The 22,709-nt window shown below is 38.4% G+C and overlaps 1 protein-coding gene across 1 annotated transcript in view; it reads left to right on the forward strand.

The window, feature by feature from the left end:
• The window catches only part of ATP7 (copper-transporting ATPase 1), a 41,794-nt gene extending 19,543 nt beyond the window's left edge, over positions 1-22,251 (forward strand). The window contains exons 15-26 of the mRNA XM_080282165.1: positions 61-252; positions 1,832-1,991; positions 3,266-3,452; positions 4,446-4,623; positions 7,335-7,455; positions 7,913-8,100; positions 8,859-9,017; positions 11,055-11,204; positions 11,704-11,774; positions 12,624-12,782; positions 20,883-20,996; positions 21,984-22,251. Of these exons, the coding sequence (XP_080138291.1) occupies positions 61-252; positions 1,832-1,991; positions 3,266-3,452; positions 4,446-4,623; positions 7,335-7,455; positions 7,913-8,100; positions 8,859-9,017; positions 11,055-11,204; positions 11,704-11,774; positions 12,624-12,782; positions 20,883-20,996; positions 21,984-22,080 (1,776 nt within the window). The 3' untranslated portion in view covers positions 22,081-22,251. The remainder of the gene's footprint in view (positions 1-60; positions 253-1,831; positions 1,992-3,265; positions 3,453-4,445; positions 4,624-7,334; positions 7,456-7,912; positions 8,101-8,858; positions 9,018-11,054; positions 11,205-11,703; positions 11,775-12,623; positions 12,783-20,882; positions 20,997-21,983) is intronic.
• The last annotated feature ends 458 nt before the right edge of the window (positions 22,252-22,709 follow it).

A 22,709-nucleotide genomic window follows, 5' to 3' on the forward strand; every position in this document is an offset into this window, starting at 1 on the left:
TAAATACTTTAATGTTATTTTCCTTTCATTTCTTTATTATTATAAACTCATGCTTTTCAGGAGAAGGAAGGATTCACACGTACTGAAATCATCCTGGAGTTTGCCTTCAGATGTGCCATAACAGTATTGGCAATAGCTTGCCCCTGTGCCCTGGGCTTGGCCACCCCTACTGCAGTCATGGTTGGCACTGGAGTTGGTGCCACTAATGGTATCCTCATCAAGGGAGCTGAGCCATTGGAGAACGCTCACAAGGTGCTGCATTCATGAGTTTCATAGATTGCTGAATGTCCCTGAGAATATTTAAGGAGTTACTCACCTCTCTGGATTTGGTTCCCGAAAGGCTGTATACTGTATCCATGTCATGCCTACATTAGGCTCCCGTATTGTAGAAGTACACAAGTCAAAATGAAAATCACACTAGTATTGATTAACATAATCAGCCAACTTGTTGTTGTGATTCTCCCCATTCTGAACCTCCTTGATAATAGTGTGCTTGTAATTAAGACATAGATCATCATAATCTGACCCAGTGTTGCCCCATGAGGAGTGTAGGAGCCAGGGGCTAGACAAGTTGGTCCTGACATTTAAGATTAGAGTAACCAGTCTCACTCATTCCTTATTAGCATTACATGGGCTATAAACCCCAGCCACCACTTGGACACACAGCTGCACAGGCTCCATCTGATTGGAGTGCCTTAATAACCCACTAAACCACCAAGTGCCATAATCTGGTTATATGGTCACCACCCAGTGTAGTTAATGGTTTCCTGGTGTACAGAAAACCATTTGGCTTGTCACTCAGTGTAGAGTCACCCATAGACAGAAGGAAGAGGAAAGAATGAAGGAAAGATATATATATGTATATGATCATCATAATCATCATCATCTGGACCTCTTTTCCCACTCTAGGGCAGGATGAGGAGTAGCAATATCCAGACAGCCCAAGTTTACCCAGTTTAATGGGCCAAACTTCCATTCACTTATCATTCAAGCCCTCAGAGTCCTGGCTCTATCTGATATGCCCAAAAATTTTCACCGCATTCTGTAGCTTCGCATAAACGTATCCGATAGAGTCAATGCAGATGCTGTCACGTTAAAATGGATATATATATATATATATATATATATATACTGTATATTATCATCATCATCATCATCAACTGGACTTCCTTTCCCACCCTAGGGCAGGGTGAAGAGTAGCAGTGTCCAGACAGCCCAAATTTCCCCGGTCCAATGGGCCGCACTTCCATTCGCTAACCATTCAAACCCCTAGAATCCTGGCTCTATCTGATACCCAAAAACATTCACCACGTTCTGTAGCTTCACACAAACATATCCAATAGAGTCAATCCAGACGCTGTCACGTTAAAAGGGGGTGCTAAATCTCTGATCATGCGCTTCTCCTCACAATATTCATCCAGCCAGCTTGATCTCTTGTCAGTCCTCTGGCCTCACCGACTTCCAAACCTCTCTTCCTCGCACACTCATCCACCATATCCCTCCACCCTCTCCATGGCCTACCTCGCCTCCTCCCTCCTTCAGATTTGCTCAGATGTGTACATATATATATATATATATATATATATATACACATATACATACAGAGTATTTCTCTAAGTGAATGGATTAATCCTGAATTAGGATGATCTTCAGGGATATGTGTCATTAAATTTTCTAACACTGTACTGAATATGTATCACCAAACTAATATTTAGTGTTATACTTGATATAACTGCTGGCACCATACCTGCTTAAAATTATTAACTATTGATATAATATCTGATTATTAATTGTTGTCACACTTCATGATGGAATCTGTATTGTGGCACAGGTGAAAACGATTGTGTTTGACAAGACTGGAACCATCACTAGGGGGGCACCTACACTGGCCAAAATTTCCTTGTTTGTGGATGAGACTGTATGCACCCTTGCCCAGTTCATGGCTATTATCGGGGTGGCCGAAAACAACAGTGAACATCCAATTGCTACAGGTATGATGAAGGTTGAGACTTGTGAGTAACACTGAGACAGTTTGTGTGCTTGCACTTGGGTGATTTGTTATTGCATGGCAGCTTAAAAACAAGACAGTAAAGAACTGTTCAAGATGAGCAGGTGCTATAAGTTGTGTGAGGTTGAGATTGAATTTTGACTTCAAGTACTCCTGACTGAAGAATTTAATACCTTATGGTTTGTCACTGAATTTTTTTTTTTTTTTTTTTTTTTTTTTCCCCAAATCAACAGTCTCATTTGAAGGTACTCACCTGAAGCAAGAAAAATGTGGAAATTATTGAATTTTATATGAAACTAGAGGTTCCTGGATGAATTTTAACCCTTAGCCGGTGGTGGAACTATTTATAGACTGTGTAAAATTGACTGAAAAATTGCAGGGAAAATATGTATGTAGATGGTACCCCAGAAATTGTCCCCTGTAAATCCTAGCAGAAACTATATATAGATGGTAATGTGTAAGTGCCCTGGAGCCTCAGATATCCCTATCTGGCAACCTACACGTAGCGGGCGGCCTGTATAAGGGTACACATCTGGTGGCTCAATCAGTCTGTTGTCAGCTCTTAGAGGGGGTCAGCACCCTTATGTTTCTCCTGTAAAACTCCATTTATGCTTTGCTTTTGATATTTGGATGTCGTACTCAGAATCATGTACCACAGGAGGAACAAACCCATTAGAGGTTAGGGTAGGTTAGCAACAATTTAGTGAGGGAGGGTGGAGGGAAACCACATCCAAGTCACAAGTCCTGGACACAGCTTTGCCTGTGGGTGTGAGTGACTCCATTTATCCTACTTTTACAGATATGAACAAGAGATGCTAACAAAATTAAGGTTTTAGTATTGTAAGCATCTTTGCTGTGCTAATGAAATATAATAACTGTTCCACATTGCGTTAGAGTCTATATATAGAACATGTGGTAGAGTCTTTATACAGATTATGTTAAAACTTTGCATAATGCGGTGTAACTATATTTATGTTTCAGTCCTGTGGTCGGGAGCATCTTTATAAAAATGATTTAAATGTTTTTAGGTGCTTCTCACCAACTGCTGCCACCAGCTAAGGGTTAAATATGTTTTTACCACTCTTGTTTTCTTTGGGTTAGAACAGTAAACCTCGGAGCAAAAAATCAAAGTCTGTTGGAAGTGAAGTGAAGTAAGAGCTGAACACAAGCTATTGTGGTGTTAATTTAAGCACTGAGTGTGTAAAAGGATATAGATTCAAGGTATTATTTTCTTATATGTAATATGTATCATGACAGCCATCTCGAAATTCTGCCGGCAAGCCCTGGGCAACCTACATGGTCAGTGTGAAGGGTTCAAGGCAGTGTCAGGGTTTGGACTTCAGTGTACCATCACAGGCATTAATCACATCATTGAGGCTGCCAGATCCTCACAGATGCTTCTCAACGTCAAGAATCTCACTGTCAGCTACATTAATGAATATGGGTTAGTTATTTATGCATATGCAACTTTTCCCAAGTGATTTGGTCATGGAGTTATGTTTTTGTACCTGTACTGTATTTACAAATGTGGAGATTCAAGTGTATTATGTCAGGACAGTACTCAAATTATTTGTTTTGGTGACATATTAGGCATGAGTAGTTAACCTTTAAACTGAAGGAAACATAAAACCAGACATGCACTGTATGGGCAAAAAAGTTTTGTGTGTGTGTGTGTGTGTGTGTGTGTGTGTGTGTGTGTGTGTGCATGTGTGTGTGTGCATGTGTGTGTGTGTGTACTTATTCTGTATTATTTTATTTTTTAATTTTTCAATAAATAGAGGATGTGATGAGGTATAGTCATCCCCAGTTTTTCACTGTTTTGACTTTACTGATTTCATAGAATTGTTCACGAGTAAATCATCGCAAGCTCGTTAAGTCAATTGAATCTCAGACGATTTAACAAAATTTGTTGTTAAATAATCTGATAACAAGTAGTCTAATGTTTGATGATGTTTTGAGGCACTACTTAGTGTTTTATGGCAGTCACTTAGCTGAATGACTGCAAAGGCTCACTGAGACAGGTATCTCAATATCTGCAAAAAATGAGTTTGTGTGTGTGTGTTTACCTGGTTGTAATATACAGGATTTGAGCTAAACTTATGTTGTCCCATCTCCAAATATTATATTATCCAGTCTACTTTTAAACATTCATGGATGTTCTTTGCTTACACTACCTACTCTTTCAAGCTATTCCAGATATTGGTACTTTTGTTTGGGAAACTAAATTTTTTCACATCATTTAAACATGTACTCTTCATCAGTTTATATTCGTGTCCTCTTGTCCTTCCATCATCATTCACAAACAGGTCTTCTCTGTCCACCTTTTCTAGTTTTCTGGCTCCTTTAAACATTGTAATCAAATGTTCTCTCTCTTTATCTCTCACTGAGTGCTGTGAATGTTGAAGGGTACCAAAATATATTATAACTTTTATTTCAGCTTGACTGATGTACTGGATCAGCCACAGCAGAAGCGTGAGGATATGTTTCTAATAGGAGAGGTTCTCGTTGACTTCTCTAATGTACCCAGCAAAAATGTTGATGGCATCACCAGCTCCTTCTTTCCATCTTCATCTCCAGAGAGCAATAATGACAAGCAGTTGAAAGAGCCTTATCAGGTATTTAAACCTACACAGGTAACTGTCCGCCAGCAGTATTTAGCTCATTAATGGAGCAAAATGCCTCAAATATATGTATAAATTTTTAAAATCTTAGCCAGGGACATCCTTATGCTTTCAGATTTATCAGTTAATTGTTCCATTTCTTGTAGACTGACCTCGTCATCAACATCATACTCTCGACATGCATTGCTTCCTCCTTGGAACTTCCACAACAGGGAATGCATTAGACAGAAACTCTTCCAGACTAATTTGTTGTCATATACCTGTCTTGCTTTGTCACTCTTCTACCTCTTCTATGTTTCACTCACTAGTGTTCTCTTCAGCGCTTCTTCCATATCATGTATGGTTTTTCTTTCTCTTCCAGCATTATCGTTAATCTTCCTGTCAGAGAATTTCTTTAGTACCCTGTCAATATACGTTCTTTGAATATTCAGTATTTGTTCATCTCTATCCTATCGCTCATTCTTCCATTTACCACCATCATCACCTTCATCATCTGGACCTCCTTTCCCACCCTAGGGCAGGGTGAGAAGTAGCAATGTCCAGATAGCCCAAATTTGTCCAGTCCAATGGGACATGCTTCCATTCACTCATCATGCAAGCCCCTGGAATCCAGGCTGTATCAGATATGCCAAAAACATTCACCACGTTCTGTAGCTTCACATAAACGTATCTGATAGAGTCAATCCAGACGCTGTCACGTTAAAAGGGGGCGCCAAATCCCTGATCATGCACTTCTCCTCACAATATTCATTCAGCCAGCTTGATCTCTTGTCAGTCCACTAGCCTCACCGACTTCCAAACCCCTCTTCCTCGTGCACTCATCCACATGTCCCTCCACCATCTCCTTGACCTACCTCGCCTCCTCCCTCCTTCAGATATACTTTTTTCACCACTCTTTTGTTATCCATTCTCTCCACAGAACCATACCATGTTAGTACACTCTCCTCAATTCTGCTGTCCACAGTTTTACCCACTCCACATCTTTCATGAATCATTATTTTGTATCCTATCCACTCTCTGTACTCCAAATACATTCCTCAGCAGTCCCATCTCCACTGCTTTCACTCTTGACTTTTCATTTTCATGCCACATCATCGTCTCACAGCTATATGTTAAAGTTGGCACTAACACTCCTTCATGTAAGCTTCGTGCAGCAGCAACACTCAAGCCTCTGTTTCTTATCAAGGCCTTCATTGCACCAGGTACCTTCCTTCCTTGTGTCGCTGTACTTTCCACTTCTTCCATTTCAGATGCTTCTAAATTTCACTGTTACTGCACTTAAACCAATCATGTTGCTTATGCCTTCTGCTGTTCTGAAAAGTGTACAGGCTGGGAAGTTCCTTATCACTCTTCGCTCATTTCATTCTGAAAACAAAAATCAGTATTCATTTATTTTAAGATGCCTGGATACATTGCATTAACATATCAATGAGGTCATAGGCAGAGGCAAAGACAGGTTTAAGAAAAGAGTTTCCAAGTTGATTAGTTGTGTACAATACATGAAGGACTGGTGCTGGTTAACTCAAGCAATATATTTAGGCAAAAAGGGGTGAGAGTGTGTAGCTAGAGAGATACAGCATGCCTGTTGTAATGAGGGAGGGTTGCAAGCAGAGAGTTCAGAAGGACAGTGAGCATTGGAATAACAGTGGTGAGGTGGAGTCAGCTGCAAAGGAACATTGGTTCACTGCACGGCACAGCCCTGTAGGAGTGGTTGCCTACTTGCATTGATGTTTGCTTGGCTAGACAGACTGGGGTAGAACAACTGTATCTGGAAATCTGTGTACCCATATTTCAGAATGTCCTCTTCCACTGACATATACAGGTTTTGCTGTTTTCATTAAATATAATGCATACCGTATGTATTTTCAACATGCAGAGAAACTTAGCTTAAGGAAGTTGTAGCAGAAAAACTGTGGCACTTACTGATTTTAAAATTTATACACAGATACTTCATCACATTCTCTGTGAGCTAGTATGACCAAGAGAATGAATTCAAGAAATTTATAAAATCACCATAAGGTGGTTGATCTCCTCAAGTAATGGTTTACGGGTTAAGCTAGATGTACCAGAATGTCCTCTTCATGTTCTCAGAGAAGAGTTTATTGGTAAATATAAGAAACTGTGTACTTTTCAGTACAGTACATGTTTTAGGCATTACTGTTTAGTTTTACAAAATTGATTAAATTATAGTAATTCTTGGTGATAGGTGGGGACGTTCATCATCCACTCACTTGATGTAGTGCAGCACTCAGGTGAGTGCCCTTTCCTCTCTTCTCTCCTTCCTTTTCTGTTGTCCTTTCCTTCATTCTTTCCTTTTCCCCCCTGTCTGCGTGTGACTCTACATTGAGTGACAAGCCAAATGGTTTCCTGTACACCAGGAAATCATGTACCACGCTGAGTGGTAACATTATAAGCAAATTATGGTGCCTGGTGGCTTAGTGAATAATTATGGCACTCCAATCAGATTGAACCTGGACAGGTTTATATCCAAGGGATGGTTGAGGGTTTATTGCTCATGTATTGCCACTCAAGGATGAATGAGGCTGGCCACTCTCATCTTAAATGTCGGAACCAACTTGCCTAGCCTCAGGTATCTATGATCCTCATCGGGCAACACAGGATTGAATGATGAATGAGTAAATGAATGAATGACATAGTAATCCAGTTGTAGCAAATAAATGAACCAATTTATTTTTTATCCAAAGGTTTTCATTGGCAATCGTGAATGGATGAGCCAGAATGGGGTAAATGTACCAAAGAAAGTGGATGAGCAGATGAAAGAACAAGAGGAACTGGGGCGGACAGCTGTTCTTGCAGCCGTCAATGGTAAGTCCTGATGTTATTAATAAATCCATATAGCTCAGATATTCATCTGTCAGTGTCAAGCCTCCTCATCGCAGAGTTTGGTAGGTACAGTAATGAGTATCCACATGAATAGAGTGTCCAGTTTACAGTATCATACTGATGCATTTGGAAGTCAGTCATTTTTGGCAACCTGAGTACAGTAGGCTCAACCATAATGCACTTTCCCATGGTACTGATTGCCTATAACATGGTAAACTGTTGGTCAGTTTTAAACTTTATCACAGGGGTACATACACCGCAGTGTGGGATGCAAACCCAAATATGGCATTTCTGGCTCTGAACGGACGTACTCCTTTTCACTTATACATTTTTCCACCTCTGTTCAGGATAGTTTCATGTTATCTGAATAATTTCCATTCATTTTTCTTCCAAGATCATCCTTTATCATTTACCTCCTTTTTCCTCTTTTTCATTCCAGGCAAACTACTTGGTATGTTGTCTGTGGCTGACACAATCAAACCTGAGGCAGCGTTAACAGTATATGCCCTCAAAAAGCGAGGCCTCAGTGTCATTCTCCTCACTGGAGACAACCAGAAAACTGCTGCTGCTATCGCCAGACAAGTTGGCATCACTCGAGTCTTTGCTGAGGTTCTACCTTCACATAAGGTATATTTGTACTTACTCAGTAAAGTTGATAATTATAATACTTTATAAGTAAAGTATTGTATGTGCAATTTATTATTGACTATGAATTATTGTGCCCTTGATGTTTTCCAGTAATTCTGCACACAAATACTGAGTAAATAACTTTGCAAACTTTGGTCACCTATAGTCATTGGTCATTATATTCTGTACATCTCTGGATCATTAATTAAGTAGTACTGCATGCGTCTGTGGGCTTGAATGGTGAGTTAATGTGTATACCCCATATATATATATATATATATATATATATATATATATATATATACAGGCCTTGATGATTATAATTCTGAATGAAGAATTGAGTTGAAGGATGTGACTTGAATGTATTAGTGTTGCATCGAGCAGAGATAGATTGAGTTGAGAGGAAGGATGCAACTTGAATGTATTAGTGTTGTTTTGAGAAGGGGTAGATTGAATTTGTTTGGGCATGTGGAGAGGAGGGATGACGATCAGCTGGTTGCAGAGGGTGAGAGGTGTGAGTGGCTAGAGGCAGACTGGATATTACCTGGGATGAGGTCAAAGAGTTTGACATCAGGGATAAGGGACTGACCAGAGAGGCTGCTGGATCGAGCAGCATGGAGAACTGCCATTAGGTGACCAAGGTTGATGCATGCAAGCATGTTGGAGCTTTTATACCATAAATGTATGAAGTATTGGCACTTTTGAGAAGCAAATGTTCAACCATTATTATTACTATAATATTATAATTATGTTTGCAGGTGAAAAAGGTTAAACAGCTACAGGAAGCAGGGCAGAAGGTTGCTATGGTGGGAGATGGAGTAAATGACTCCCCTGCTTTGGCCCAGGCTGATGTAGGCATTGCTATTTCCTCAGGGACTGATGTTGCTGTTGAGGCTGCAGATGTTGTACTTATTAGGGTAAGCCCTAGGTTTTTGCTTTACTAATTACAGAAAAAAAAAAAAATCTTTTGATATGGTGCTGCAAAGAATATTCTGGAAAATCAAATATACCAGAGTATTGCACATTTCCCAAGTTACCTATTGCTGTCAATGTGATTTGTTTTTTGTAATATAATTTTGCTGCCCCTAGATTATTTATTCAGTCCAGGGGAGACTTTGTGCAAGAGGGAGGAGGTGTTCACTGTACTGTACAATATTCTGTACGGTATACAGTGGGTCCCTGAGTTTAGCGTTTGCTTAATTCTGGCCATACCACGCCAAACTCAATTATCGCCTAACTCGTGATATATGTTTACATGTAGATAGCAATGTTCCTTCTGACTCGCGACAATATCCACTCATATTTACCTCTTAGTCCAAGTTATTCTCTCATATAAAATATAAGCAGTCTGCTGGACAACATATAATTTTGGCGGTTTAGACTCGATAAACACCATTTGTAACACCCAGAAGAAGATATTTTCATGCATTAAAAGCGTCATGGCCACCATCCTGCTTCACTCCACCAGTTCCTTCTAACTCGTGGCAATATCCCATTTGCCTTTTAACTTTTCTTGAATGCCACTATAAGTAATTTATTGGATAACAGTAAAATATATACAAGGTTTGGAAACAATAAGGCAAACCCTAATTTACGTTACCCCTAGATGTGATACCGCGAAATAGTGATGGGGATAGAAATACCACCCTACCCTGGCTATCATAGGCCTCCCCTGGATCTTGCGATGGATTTTATTTATTTATTTATTTTTACCGATTTTAATTATATTTTAGGCTTAAATTTTGTGTTTAGGTTGATTTATAAACTATTTTTAGACTCAGATTATGTGTTTTAGTCATAGGTGGAGTGAACCCTGTTATTTGGAGTACGGATTCCCGCCCACCAGGCGAAGTACAAAACAGTGTGGACAGCCAGGCGACTCAACAAGGAATACAGTATTTCTTGTTTGACCGTTGAACATCTAACCTATCATGGAATACATAGCAATATTCATAAATAAATATCAGTAATTGAGAAAACCTTAAAGAGTATATATTTCATGCATTGATGAAAACTGTGACGTTGTTAATCGTGTGTTTACATTCAGGCTGTTCAAGGAAAAATGCTTTGAAAATACAAAGGAATTTCTAAATAAATGTTGGGAAATTTGAGAGAAGAAAATAAAGGAGCTCAGCAACCAGAACAGTGACAAAAATGACATAAAGAGGGTCCTATGAAAAGGCTAACTGGATCACATCGTCAATCGCATTCCCCCCAAAAAACATCACCAATTCTCAGTCACAACAGTTCACACCCTAGACGATTGTGCATCATTCATACATTCCTTTTATGCATAGCAGATGTTTGTTTAACTATCCTGGGACCGTCTGATGATGACATTGTGTACAATGCTGCTGCTTCTTCTCTAACGAGTTTGAATACGAGTCAGAGATCGCATTCTCTAGTGATCTTGACTGGGTACAAGTAAGACGGACTGGTTTGGGGCATAGGTTAGCTTCTTTTACAGCTGTCAGGCCATTTAGATTGCTTATAAACTTGTTTTTGGACTCAGTTGGGTGGGTTAAGGACTTGGTCGGGGGGGGGAAACCCAAGGCTCAAGAACGCATCTCAAAACTTTACGTGTTAAATCTACCCCGAGATACGATACCCTGCCTAGCAATGGGTTTTTACGTACGTAGCTACATTGTTAAATCAGAGTTTGCCTGTACTCATAATTAAAAAAATGTTTTCTTACAAATTCAATAATAACCATTCCGACTCACTTGACTCGGTGTGACGAAATACCGAACCAACAGTCATTTGCCAAATTGGCACTTTTAATTGGAAAATATATTAATTTTTCTTCACCACAGAGGTTCATACACATCATATTATCTTAAATCCGGTTAAAAATTATGCTAAATATAAATTAATAAAAAAATTAGGTTTCAGCTGTTTGTCTCCAAATTTGCTCTAGCTATTCTGCTGTATCTAATATGTAAAATTTTCTCTAGAATGACCTTGTTGATGTGGTAGCATGCCTGGACCTTTCCAAGAAAACAGTGCGTCGGATTCACCTCAACTTCATCTTTGCCTCCATTTACAACATAGTTGGCATCCCAGTGGCTGCAGGAGTTTTTAGACCTTTAGGCTTTGTTCTCCAGGTAAGTAGACTAGCTTCCTCTTATGTTTATTAGCTAATATTATCAGCTGTAAAGATATATAGCATAAGATATTACCTGTATCTCTAATTGTTTTCAGGTTATTCAGCCTTATATTCATAAATAATTGAGTAATGTTATTTGTATAGTGTATAATCTATTGTAACATTGGTACTTCCAGTACAGTACGTCTTCATTTTGCAATGTGGCAATGTTTGAAAAAATATATCACATAACAGTGTATTGCATATTAGTCAACTACAGCATGGATTCAGTCGTATTGTTTCATATCATATTGTATTGTATCATATCGTTTATAAAGGCTCCAATATGCTTGCATGTGTTGGTCTTGGTTGCCTGATAGCTGCTCCCCATGCTGCTCAGTCTTCAGATACATGGCATAATTGCATGGAGAAACAGCAGATATATATACCTGTATATACTTCATAAAATATAAATGAAAACTGAAAGTTATGTAACTGATTGTTGAATATTTTTTCAGCCCTGGATGGGTTCAGCAGCCATGGCCATGAGCTCTGTCTCTGTGGTCTTGTCATCTCTCCTCCTGAAACTGTGAGTGTTTATTGTTACCGTATCTGTTGTTTGCATCTTTGAATATTTCATTTTAAAATTTAAGTTTCAGATGTCTGCTTTTGCATAAAATTTACTTTTAACACATCCTTAAAGTCATACATAGTATATACCAGTTTGTGTGTGTGTATGTGTGTGTGTGTGTGTGTGTGTGTGTGTGTGTGTGTGTGTGTGTGTGTGTGTGTGTGTGTATATATATATATATAATATTTTGGTAGGTGGGGGCGCTCACCATTCACTCACCTGATGTAGTGCTGCTCTTGGATGCCTGCCCTTTCCTCCCCTCCTTCCTTCTTTCCTTCCTTCCTCTTGTGTCTTCTTTTCCTTCCTCTTCTGTCTTCTCTTCCTTCCTCTTCTGTCTTCTCTTCCTCCCTCTTCTGTCTTCTTTCCTTCCTTCCTCTTCTGTCTTCTTTCCTTCCTTCTTTCCTCTTCTTTCAGTCTACAGTGCCTCGTTTTGGCGAAGCACTGTCAGTTGCACGAGAACATCGATTTACTGTATAGGACAGCTCTGCAGGGGCAGTAGCCTGCCTGTGGTTTGAATGGTCTGCTCAGTCAGACAGACTAGGGTAGCACAAGAACAACAAAAACAACAGTATGAAAGCTTCCATCTGCAATTTTATTTTTTTCAAAATAATCAGCAGTTTTTATAATGTATGTATACGGTACTGTAATGCTTAAGTCTGTACATTTCTAGTTCCCACCAAACAGACACGGATGCAGTGTAATGATGATGATGCATTTTTTGTATCATTTGAGTTGCCATTCCGTGACTGGATAATGGCATTACACACATGAAAAGATACAGATGATTTATAGACTGTGATGCCATAGGTACCACAAACCAACACGTGATACGTTAGCAACACTGGACTACCACAAGGAACAGGAAGCCAGAGTTGGTAGTCTCCTTGATGATGATGACAACATCTCTATCCACCGTGGCCTTGATGATATCCCTGCCCCACCCACACCTTCATCTACACTTTCCAGGTATGTTTTCCATATTTCAAGAATAAATTGTTCCCTTGAAAGTCTGATTATAATCGTATAGTGCTTGTTACCCTATGGTACTGAACCCATTGACCACCTCAGATATATGAGACTTCTTTTTACTTGTTATTTAGTCAACATCCTTTTTACAGTTTGTAAGTACAAATTGCCCGTAATGTATATAAATGCTATAATTTGTGTTGCATTCTATGTAGCTAAGCTTGTTCCATTGTATTGTATGAGAGATTTTTCAGTGCTAATGTCAGCAGCAGTTAACAAAAGTTAGGATGAAACATGCTTATGTTGATGGTCAGAGTGCTAAGACCATTCTTATAAAACCAAGTATTAGTCCTTTGCTTTGTCTGCCAACTGAATACAGTGATATTTTTATGTGGTAAATACACTCCCCAGATACTCATTACCTTCTAACAAATGATGATTTTTTCAAGAATTGACCATCAGAATTTTTGATGATTAATATTTTTGATGATTAATATGTACTGTACATATTAGACTAAACTCTAATACCCAGTATATAAATTTTAGACTAAACTGATTACAGTTGTGCTAGTTTTTCTGTAATTATCATTATATTTGTAATTTACAGTCATCAGCTCTAATGCATGCTGCCATTATATGATATTGAATGAAATTGCTGACACGCAAAGTACACTACATCTGGCGTCATCACTTGCCGTGTGTGGTTTAGTTTCATGAATATAATGGCTGGTGAGCCCTCAGACTAAGTTTGGACTCTCTATCAGTAGACTTGCTCCCTGAATGATGTAAGCTAGTAGGTTGTGTCTTGTGATTGCCAAGATATTATGCTGGTGCATCATGTTGACCAGGCTGAGAGGATGGAGGTATTGTGCATTGACCAGGCCACAGAGTTACTTTAAGACTGTACAAGGTACTCATACTGGTAGCCCAAATTATTGTTTCTCCATCATAAAATTTTAGACTGTATTTGGCCCAAAGTTATATTGCCATTATGGGTACTCAAGGTCAGTGTGGTGAGATACAGGCATGAAGAGAAACATAAATTTGTTGTGGCATAATGTAGTTTTAAATGGGGTATCAGCAATGTGGTGAGATATGAGTTGGTTGCCATGGTAGCATACAGGTACCTGACCATGTCAGAGGTATAAATGTCCACTGCACATTAGAAATAACATTAACATGACATCTTGTTTTTACCAAAATGTTGCTTAATTAATGAGCTGACTGTACTTGTTGAAGTAATACATTATGGTAGTGTGCTGTCTCATGATTAAAACTACTGGTAATTACCAACAGTATTGGCATAGATAATTAATTTTTAAAGCATGTTTTGTCCTAAGTCTCAGTTATTATATGATTACAGTATATTGTTGTAGAATTAGTACTTGTGATTTATTATTATTATTATTTTTTTTTATGTAACCTAAATATTCAGATTCAGATACAGAGTTTAGGTGTAATAGATGTTCCTGAACAATCAGAATAACGATGATGATTACATGTAGCAGTAACTTGGAGGCTATAATGAGTCAGCATGTATTCAGAGTAGTCTGCACTGTAGAACTTAGAGGTATGCATGTTTTGCCATATTGCTCCACTTTCCCTTTGTAACGACCTCTGCATTACCTTTGAGACTTGTGTTGAAAGTCACTTCCACGAAGTTAACTTAACCTCACTTATCACCATAAAACTACTATAAAGTGGCAAGCAACCACCCCTTAGGAGTAATTGGGTTCTGAAGTCTGTGGATGTCAGGATATGGCAGATAGTTCTGTACAGATCATTTTTGATTTTTAAAACATCTTCTTGTCTGCAGATATTATTACAAGTTTCCTTGCCACAGCACAAGTGCATGCACAACCCTTTAATGCACTAAAACTGGCTTGCACTCTTTTATCCAGGTACTATTTTTCACATGAAAGAATAATCCTCTAGGCATGTCTGGTAGCACTGACTTGTACTCTCTTATGAGCCAAACAAAACACAAATATATGAATGTAAAATACAGTTTTTTCATCAGATCCTATCCCTTGATCCCAGCAAAAAGATGGAGTGAGGTTGTTGCACCAGGTTCATCTGGGTGTGAACCCAGTGGACTACAGACTTAAGTTTCCTTTCTGTATTACAGAATTTGGGAGTTAGGGTGTTTAGGCATACAGTATTTGTATAACTGGGCATTCCCACTGCCTGATTATATCAGTGCTACCATTGATGAATATATATATATATATATATATATATATATATATATATATATATATATATATATATATATATATATATATATATATATATATATATATATATATATATATATATATATATATATATATATATATATATCATCATCCATCATCCAATCCTACATTGTCCAATGAGGAGCGTAGGAGCCCAGGGCTAAGCAGTTGGTCCTGACATTTAAGATGAGAGTGACCAGCCTCACTCATCCCTGAGTAGCATTACATGAGCAGTCAACCCCAACCACCCCTTGGATATAAATCTTCACCGGCTCAATCCGATTGGAGCACAATAAACTAAACCACCAGGCGCCAAAATTTGGTTATATGGTTACCGTCCACCATAGTACATGTAAATGGTTTCCTGGTGCTTCACTGAAAACAACTATGCATGGTGACAAGAGTCAAAATAAAAGAAGACAGTGCACAACGGCCAAAACTTACGAGAGGCAAAATACGACCACACAGATTGGTGACCAGACACTTATGAAAGCAGCAGCTGGGAGGTGCATGAATGCTTCAGCTGATGGATCATTTCAGCTTTAACATTTCATATTTTTTAACGTTGACATGAACTTTGTAATTATGTAGTCAAGAATCCAGTGGCAAGTAATTGTTCATTTGGTAATACAGTACTGGTATATTGAAACGGAGGTAGTGGAAATAGTAAGCCATAATTTTGTACAGAGTGTTTTCATATTCAAAGGAAAGAGTAAGAAGAGAGAGAGAGAGAGAGAGAAAAAAAAAACATTATTGTCTGCACTGTCACCGATCACCATTAGCACCATTAGAAGTTCATTTAAATATAGAGGAGTTCAATTTTGCAAGGTTTTTGCAGTACCAAGTGATGTCTAAATTTGAGAATCTACTTCATATCAATCTATATATTATATAGTGTGTGTGTGTGTGTGTGTGTGTGTGTGTGTGTGTGTGTGAGAGAGAGAGAGAGAGTTTGAAGGTAGGAGGAGGCATGGAGGAACACAAGAAAGATGGCTGGATATAGTAAGTTAATGTGTGAGAAAGTGGGTTATGAAAGTTCTGGAAGCAAAAAAACAGAAATGGATGGATGAAGTATGTATGAAGGTGCACATGAAGACAATTGCACCCCATTTTTTCAGTTTGCTGGTTGAAAATTGACCCTAATCCATAATCATTGTGAAATTCAAAAAAAAAAAAAAAAAAAAAAAAAAAGGCTAAGAAACAAACCTATGTTGCTGGTTTTACCTGTGAGAAGGAGTGTAGAATTCTGAGAACTTCATTGATGAATGAATGGATGTGTGACTCATTTCACTGGGAACTGTTGATAGTTCTACTTTAATGCTCCCTCCCCCGCCCTTTTCTTTTTTTCCTGTAAGCCCTTACTCCAGTTTTAGTGGAAAATAGGATTGGAATGATGATGTTGATGTTGTTGAAATGTAATGTTCAATGTGTTATTTGTAAAAATGGATTATTATTGTAATTCTGCTTTATTAATCGGAAAACTGTTGTGAATCTTAGCAAATTCATTGCAGTAGCAGCTTAGGATGTGACGATGAGACTGGTATAACCAGTATTTAAGTAGCTAAGTCATTTTCCAAAATTTTCCAGAATTCTCTGATATACATGAAATTATGAAGACTTTTTAAAAATTCACTCCTCATGAGCTTCTGTGAAAGTAAATAATTTTACACTCAGTTACATTATATAAATAACAAGAGAAGTACTGTATATGAACTCATGTAAACCCAAATACAAACCACAGCAATAATAAACACCCAAACAGGTATGTGTTCATGCATGCGGAATCAGTCAGACATTGATATTTGTTGCAGTTGTGGTTTTTCGGAATATCTCACCAAGAAACAGTACAAAGTAAATGAACCAAATGAAATCACCATGGTTGTTAATGTTGTGTTACAAGGATGTCTTTTGGGGAGGAATATATGAGATAAATTATTATTAGTCAGTGCCTACAAGACTTAATCCTGTTGCTTGACTTCTTAGTTTGTGTAAAAATTGCTGTAGTGTACTAGAAACATTACTAGACAGCTTGTGTCTATAATATTTATGTTCTCAATTACTGAAAGCCACATTTTTCTTTAATTAATGCATTTTTTATTGTAAGGTGAGTACATTTAAATTATTTGCATGACTATAAAATTATGCATTGAATAGCATGTGATAGTGCATGAGACAGCTTGATTGTAGCTGAAGTGACATCATAAGCATCTTGCTCGGAGATGATGATGGCAGGCATGAGGTTTTTAAACCATTCATATTGAGTAATGGCTTGCATTTTGTCTGTGTTTGTATGTTTGTTTGTTTGTTTTGTATTCATTAATTTATCAGCACTTTGTCAGTCAGTCACCAAGTAAGCAATCCCTTAGTGAAAAAGCCTACTGACAATATGTCATCACATATCGGTACACTGATGAAAGTTAGAAGTTAAGACTATTCCCATCCCATTCATTACATCCACAGTGGCTTGATTAACAGTGCAGTATAATCAGCTAGATATCACTGATGTACTCTGTGGCTGCCTTTTTTTTTTTGACCCTGGGCAAAGGCTTCAGTGCCTATTCCCAAGTCCCAGTAGTCCTCCTTGGGGCCCAGTAGTCCTCCTACATCTCCACAGGTCACAGCTTCGGCGCTAACACCCACCATCCATATTGAATACATGCTAGGGCTGTCTCATACAGGACTGGTGTACTGGTATTAGCGGGGTTACTTTTATGACATGTCGGCGGGTCATCCGGTAGATCAGAAAAGTCTGCTATTTATGAAATTCAGATCCTTAACTGTTCCCTGCCCCAGCCGGCATTCGAACCTGGGTCCATGAGGACTGCTATTGTTATGTGTATGCATTTTTTTTTGTTTTTTTCATTAAGAATTTTGTCTTGGTAGCCACTGATTTTTTCCTGTGAAATTTTGACTTGAAACAGAATTTTTTAAGAATTCAGCAGTGTGCCTTTCCATCATATATGCCAACCCAAAGAAAATATATTGTTATAGGCAATTTACTTATTTATTTAGCTATATTCCCTGTTTTCGATAAGGGGTAAGGTGTTGCCCCTGGGTAGAGAATGTAGGTTTAGAGTGTGTAGCACTTTATGACCAGATGCCCTTCCTGATGTCTACCATTGAGACCTTGGGTGGACTTGAACCTCCGACCCTTTGGCCAGAGTGGAGTGCTCTAACCCACTGAACCACAGTTGCTACATTCTACAGCAACAAAATTATCAGTGCATTTAGCTTATACCCATAGGTAAAGGAAATTTACTGATAAAAGGATACATATGAATGAATTTAGATGAGGTGTGGAAAACCAAGAAAAGATATTATGGTATGCTAAGTGACTGTGTAAGAAGGTAAGGTATAGAAATGGGGGAAGTAAATTTATGAAATACAGAAATGGACTGATAAATTAGCACAGTATTTGGAGATGCACATAACAAGAATTGCAACTTCATTAACTTGACAGTTGATGGAATGGTCTGTACCTCCCAGATGTCATGAAAGGAACTTAATTCAAATAAAGCACTAAGTGCTAAAGGCATTAGCCTTTGGAGTGGTATAAAGAATACTGAAAGCTTGCATGATAAGTGAGTGGATATTGTGCTTATGCTGGTGTGACTTCGAGTTAGGATGATAAGTATATAATATAACGTGACTGGAAAGAATGAAAAAAGGAGAGTAAGGTCTGCCATAAACATAAACAAAAGGCAAATTACAAGACCCATAGAGCAAAGAAATGAGCAAAGAGAGAGATTTTGGGATGTTTCAGAAATGGGGATTAAATACCAGTACTGTATATACAGGGTAAATTCTCACCTTAAATGTCAGGACCAACCTGCCTAGCCCAGGGCTTCTATGCGCGTAATGGGGCGGCATAGAATTGAGTGATGGATGGATGGATGAAATACAAAAGATGACCAACACAGACAATATATACTGTAGTTGGGGAAAAAATTGCATTATAGAATGATTATGAGGAGATGTCTTTTTTATATAGAATTTGAACAGAGCTGGGATGATCCAGTAATAATTAAACTAATAGGGGGTCAGCTGTTTGGCCGCAGAAAACGGAGTCAAGCAGGCAGTAACTAAAACAAAAAATGGTAAAGCAGCAAGCCCATCTGGTATTGTGGCCAGACTATTTAAGGCTTCTGATCAGCCAGATAGTGAACTTTTCCCATATCTAGTAAACACAGTACTGTAGTATTTGGCTGTGAAATAGTGTTGAGTGTAGTGCATGACCACTTGGATTGCACACAGTGCATGTGTTGGTGGTGATCCCTGTATTTTGTTTCATTCTTATCTCATTTTACTTGCACATAATTCTAGCTATGGCTTCCAAGAAAGATGACTGCTAATCCCATGTGCAGTATAAAGAAAAGAACAGTGTTTCAAATTGCCGATGTTTGCATCATCAGAAGAATGGTTCAAGTGAAGACCAACAGGACAGATTTCCTGGATATATCATCCATTTTGTTTTGCTGAAAGATTGAATAATTATTTTTGTATTGATCGATTATTGTGTATGCCTGTTTGTATGTATTTAGTGGGTCTAAATTGTAAAGGGGAAAATTTGGGTTTACAAGTGGGGTGCCAATATCCCTTTTTATTTCCCTTTCTGTATTCAGGCTCTTAATCAAACAGCACACTTTTATCTGTGCGGGTGGAGTATATTGTGTTAACAATTTATTGAAGGTGTAGCCAGTCCTGAAGTTTATTTCAGTTCAGACTGATTATGTCTGTTTAGAATGGGATGTGAAAAGAAAAAGTTTTTTATTCAAAATTTGTAACTTGTGAAATTTTGAGATTTAACAAATCATACACCTCTTAATATTGATTTAAAAAACTATTAATCTGCAGTGGTTTTCATTTAGAGATGCTGCAAACCCCTCAGTGTTATGTATACCTTTTCAGTGTTCCGTGTGAGAGGTATGGCTTTTGGGATGTTTGTCTTTTGTTTGCATGTCATTCATCACACAGCCAACACACCCTTGAAGTTCGATCACCAACTATGCAATGCCATTGTTTCCCACTAGTATGTCTATGTCAAGTATGGGTGGCTTTGATCTTGGGAATATATCAATCGACTGATGCATAGTAGAGAATTGGAGAAGGATATTTCATGTACATGCAGTATGAATATTGTATGATCTGAGTAAATACTGTGTACAGTATATATTGAAATTGGATGTGTGTGTGTGTGTGTGTGTGTGTGTGTGTGTGTGTGTGTGTGTGTGTGTGTAATTCACCGGGTCGGTCAGGATCACTTGATGGTCGTGATCGTCAGCTTTTACCCTCCCGGAAGGGAGCTGAGAGCTTATATAGTCCGATCTAAGGGCAAGGCTGTGACCTTCACACACGCATACACCCATCCCCTTGCTTGAGGGGGACAGTGACCACCCACTTCGTCGGTGAAACTTTTCGCAACCTGAGCAAGGCGTGAACTCCAGTCTACCAGATGGCAAGCGAGAACGTTACCACTGCCCCAGCGAGCAGTGTGTGTGTGTGTGTGTGTGTGTGTGTGTGTGTGTGTGTGTGTGTGTGTGTGTGTGTGTGTGTGTGTGTGCATGCATGCATACCAAATCATTAAGCACTGGCAACATGATGACTCTATAGCCTCTCTGTTTTTAAATGTTGCTGCATAAATAGATTATATACAGGCATCCTTTCATTTGTAGTGATACACAGATTACTTATTTTTAAAGTAAATGATGCAACAACTGCCCTTTACCTAGATGACAGAATTTGCTTTTAGTGTTATTTTAGAGTATTGTACAGTATGGCAGATTACAGTGCCAACTTTGAACTATGGTGAGTAAAGGTGAAAATATAGCTGCCTTGCTGGCTGAGCCTGGCTTGCCTTCCCCAGAGTGAAAAAGAATCTGCAGGGCCTATACAGGTCACCCAAGCAAGAATGTGAGTGTGCAGGCATGAGGTACGGTGGAAAGTGTACCTGCAGCTATACCCAGACCCTCAAAGCCAGGTACCACATGTTGCTTACTCTGTTGCCACATACCCCCAAACTTCTTCTTACAAATACAGTAGACTATTATTGCTGTAAGGTGTCAATATACAGAAGTGTAGTATCAGAATTACTGTACAGTATTGAATGATTTAATCCATTTATGTTTGACAGATTGAATTTTGTATAATAATAATAATAATAATGATGATGATAGTCCTTTGTGGTATGTTTCTGATTCTGTCCTTGTTAGTTTATGTGAAGGACTGTGATTACATATGAATAATATTACTGTCCTCCAGACCATATAATTCATTTGGTACTGAAATAATTAGCTTTATAGACATTATCTGTTTAAGCAATTGTTATGATTAACTTTCATTTTCATTTTACTAGCACTGCTTACTTATTAATGCAACTAATCCAGTAATTCTTTATGAATAACATTACAGCTTACAACTTGCAGATTCACTAAGCAGTTGCCTGCACCCAATAGGAATGCAAAAATTTGTAGCACACATGGCAACATTGCAGGTTCAACGCCATGACTGGGGTGAGCTTGGGAGGTGAGAGTGATGGAGAGATGGAGGAGCTGTTGCCTAGAGTAGGAGAAGGGGGGATGTATGAGGATAGTTATGTTATGGTTGGTGGAGGTAGAGATGAGGGACCCACCCTTGTTCCATCCGAGTCACTGGTGGTACATCTCTGAATTCACCTCTTTGCACCTGCATGCTTGGACACTTAATGCATTTATTCACTTGCTTGTAAGTGCATGACTGTTTCTTGCCACCTGATATTACTGTTTGCTTCCTCTGAAGCACTTTATCACTTTTTCTGCACTAGTTTTAATCTTAGAAGCTTTCCATTGAATCTGCTTGCATTACTAATGGAACTTTGGCTATTTGCTTTCATGAAAACTTTTATTATTTGGAAATCTAGCTTTGCTTGCTAATTATAAAAATAAATGTATCATAAACTAATTTGTGTGATATTCCCACCTTGTGACAGGATATTCGGGTCTCTGCGAGGAGTAAGGCAAGGCCACCTTCCAGTTCCCACCGATGATGATGACACGGAAGTAGAACTGAAGTTTATTTCCACATGAACCTTCTTCATCACACCAAGTGTCTCTGGTCATCATAGCCAAGTGTCTCGTGTCTTCATATTAGTATGCTCGTTTGTACTGCAGGTTCTGTGAAATGAGTAAAGGATATATGATATGTTCATGTTATACAGTTTTTATACAGTGTTCACTGATAAAAATTTACAACAGTGTATATCTTGCAGTAACTTGTCTCTTTTTCTTGTTGGTGACAGTGCACACTTGTACAGTAATACTGTATACCAAGTGTGTGAATCATCTGTACAACTATGCACACTCTATCATAGAATGTATGGTGCCTTCTGATGTTATGCATGTATATTGCAATTAGTGTTGGGAATAGCAGCACTTCAAGTAGTGACACTACATAGCAGAGGTACTTTTTTTTTGGTAGTGAGTAGTCATAGTGCACTGCTTTTTAGCAAGAGTAGCAAAACTATAGTGATGCTACATTTCTGAGGTATGTCAAACACTACTTGTTACTTTCATTTGTGTTCTGTTAGACACAGATTGGACAAGTCAGAGTCAGGTGTGCACTAAATACTAGTGGGCAAGCAGTAGGGTTGCTATCTGGTTTTATTCATAACCAAGAAGTGACAAATTTGGTAGTGAAAAATTTACATAATGAAACA

The sequence above is a fragment of the Coenobita brevimanus genome, chromosome 92 (genome assembly GCF_032717465.1).
Source record: "Coenobita brevimanus isolate Jiangsu-jjx chromosome 92, ASM3271746v2, whole genome shotgun sequence".
NCBI lineage: Eukaryota > Metazoa > Arthropoda > Malacostraca > Decapoda > Coenobitidae > Coenobita > Coenobita brevimanus.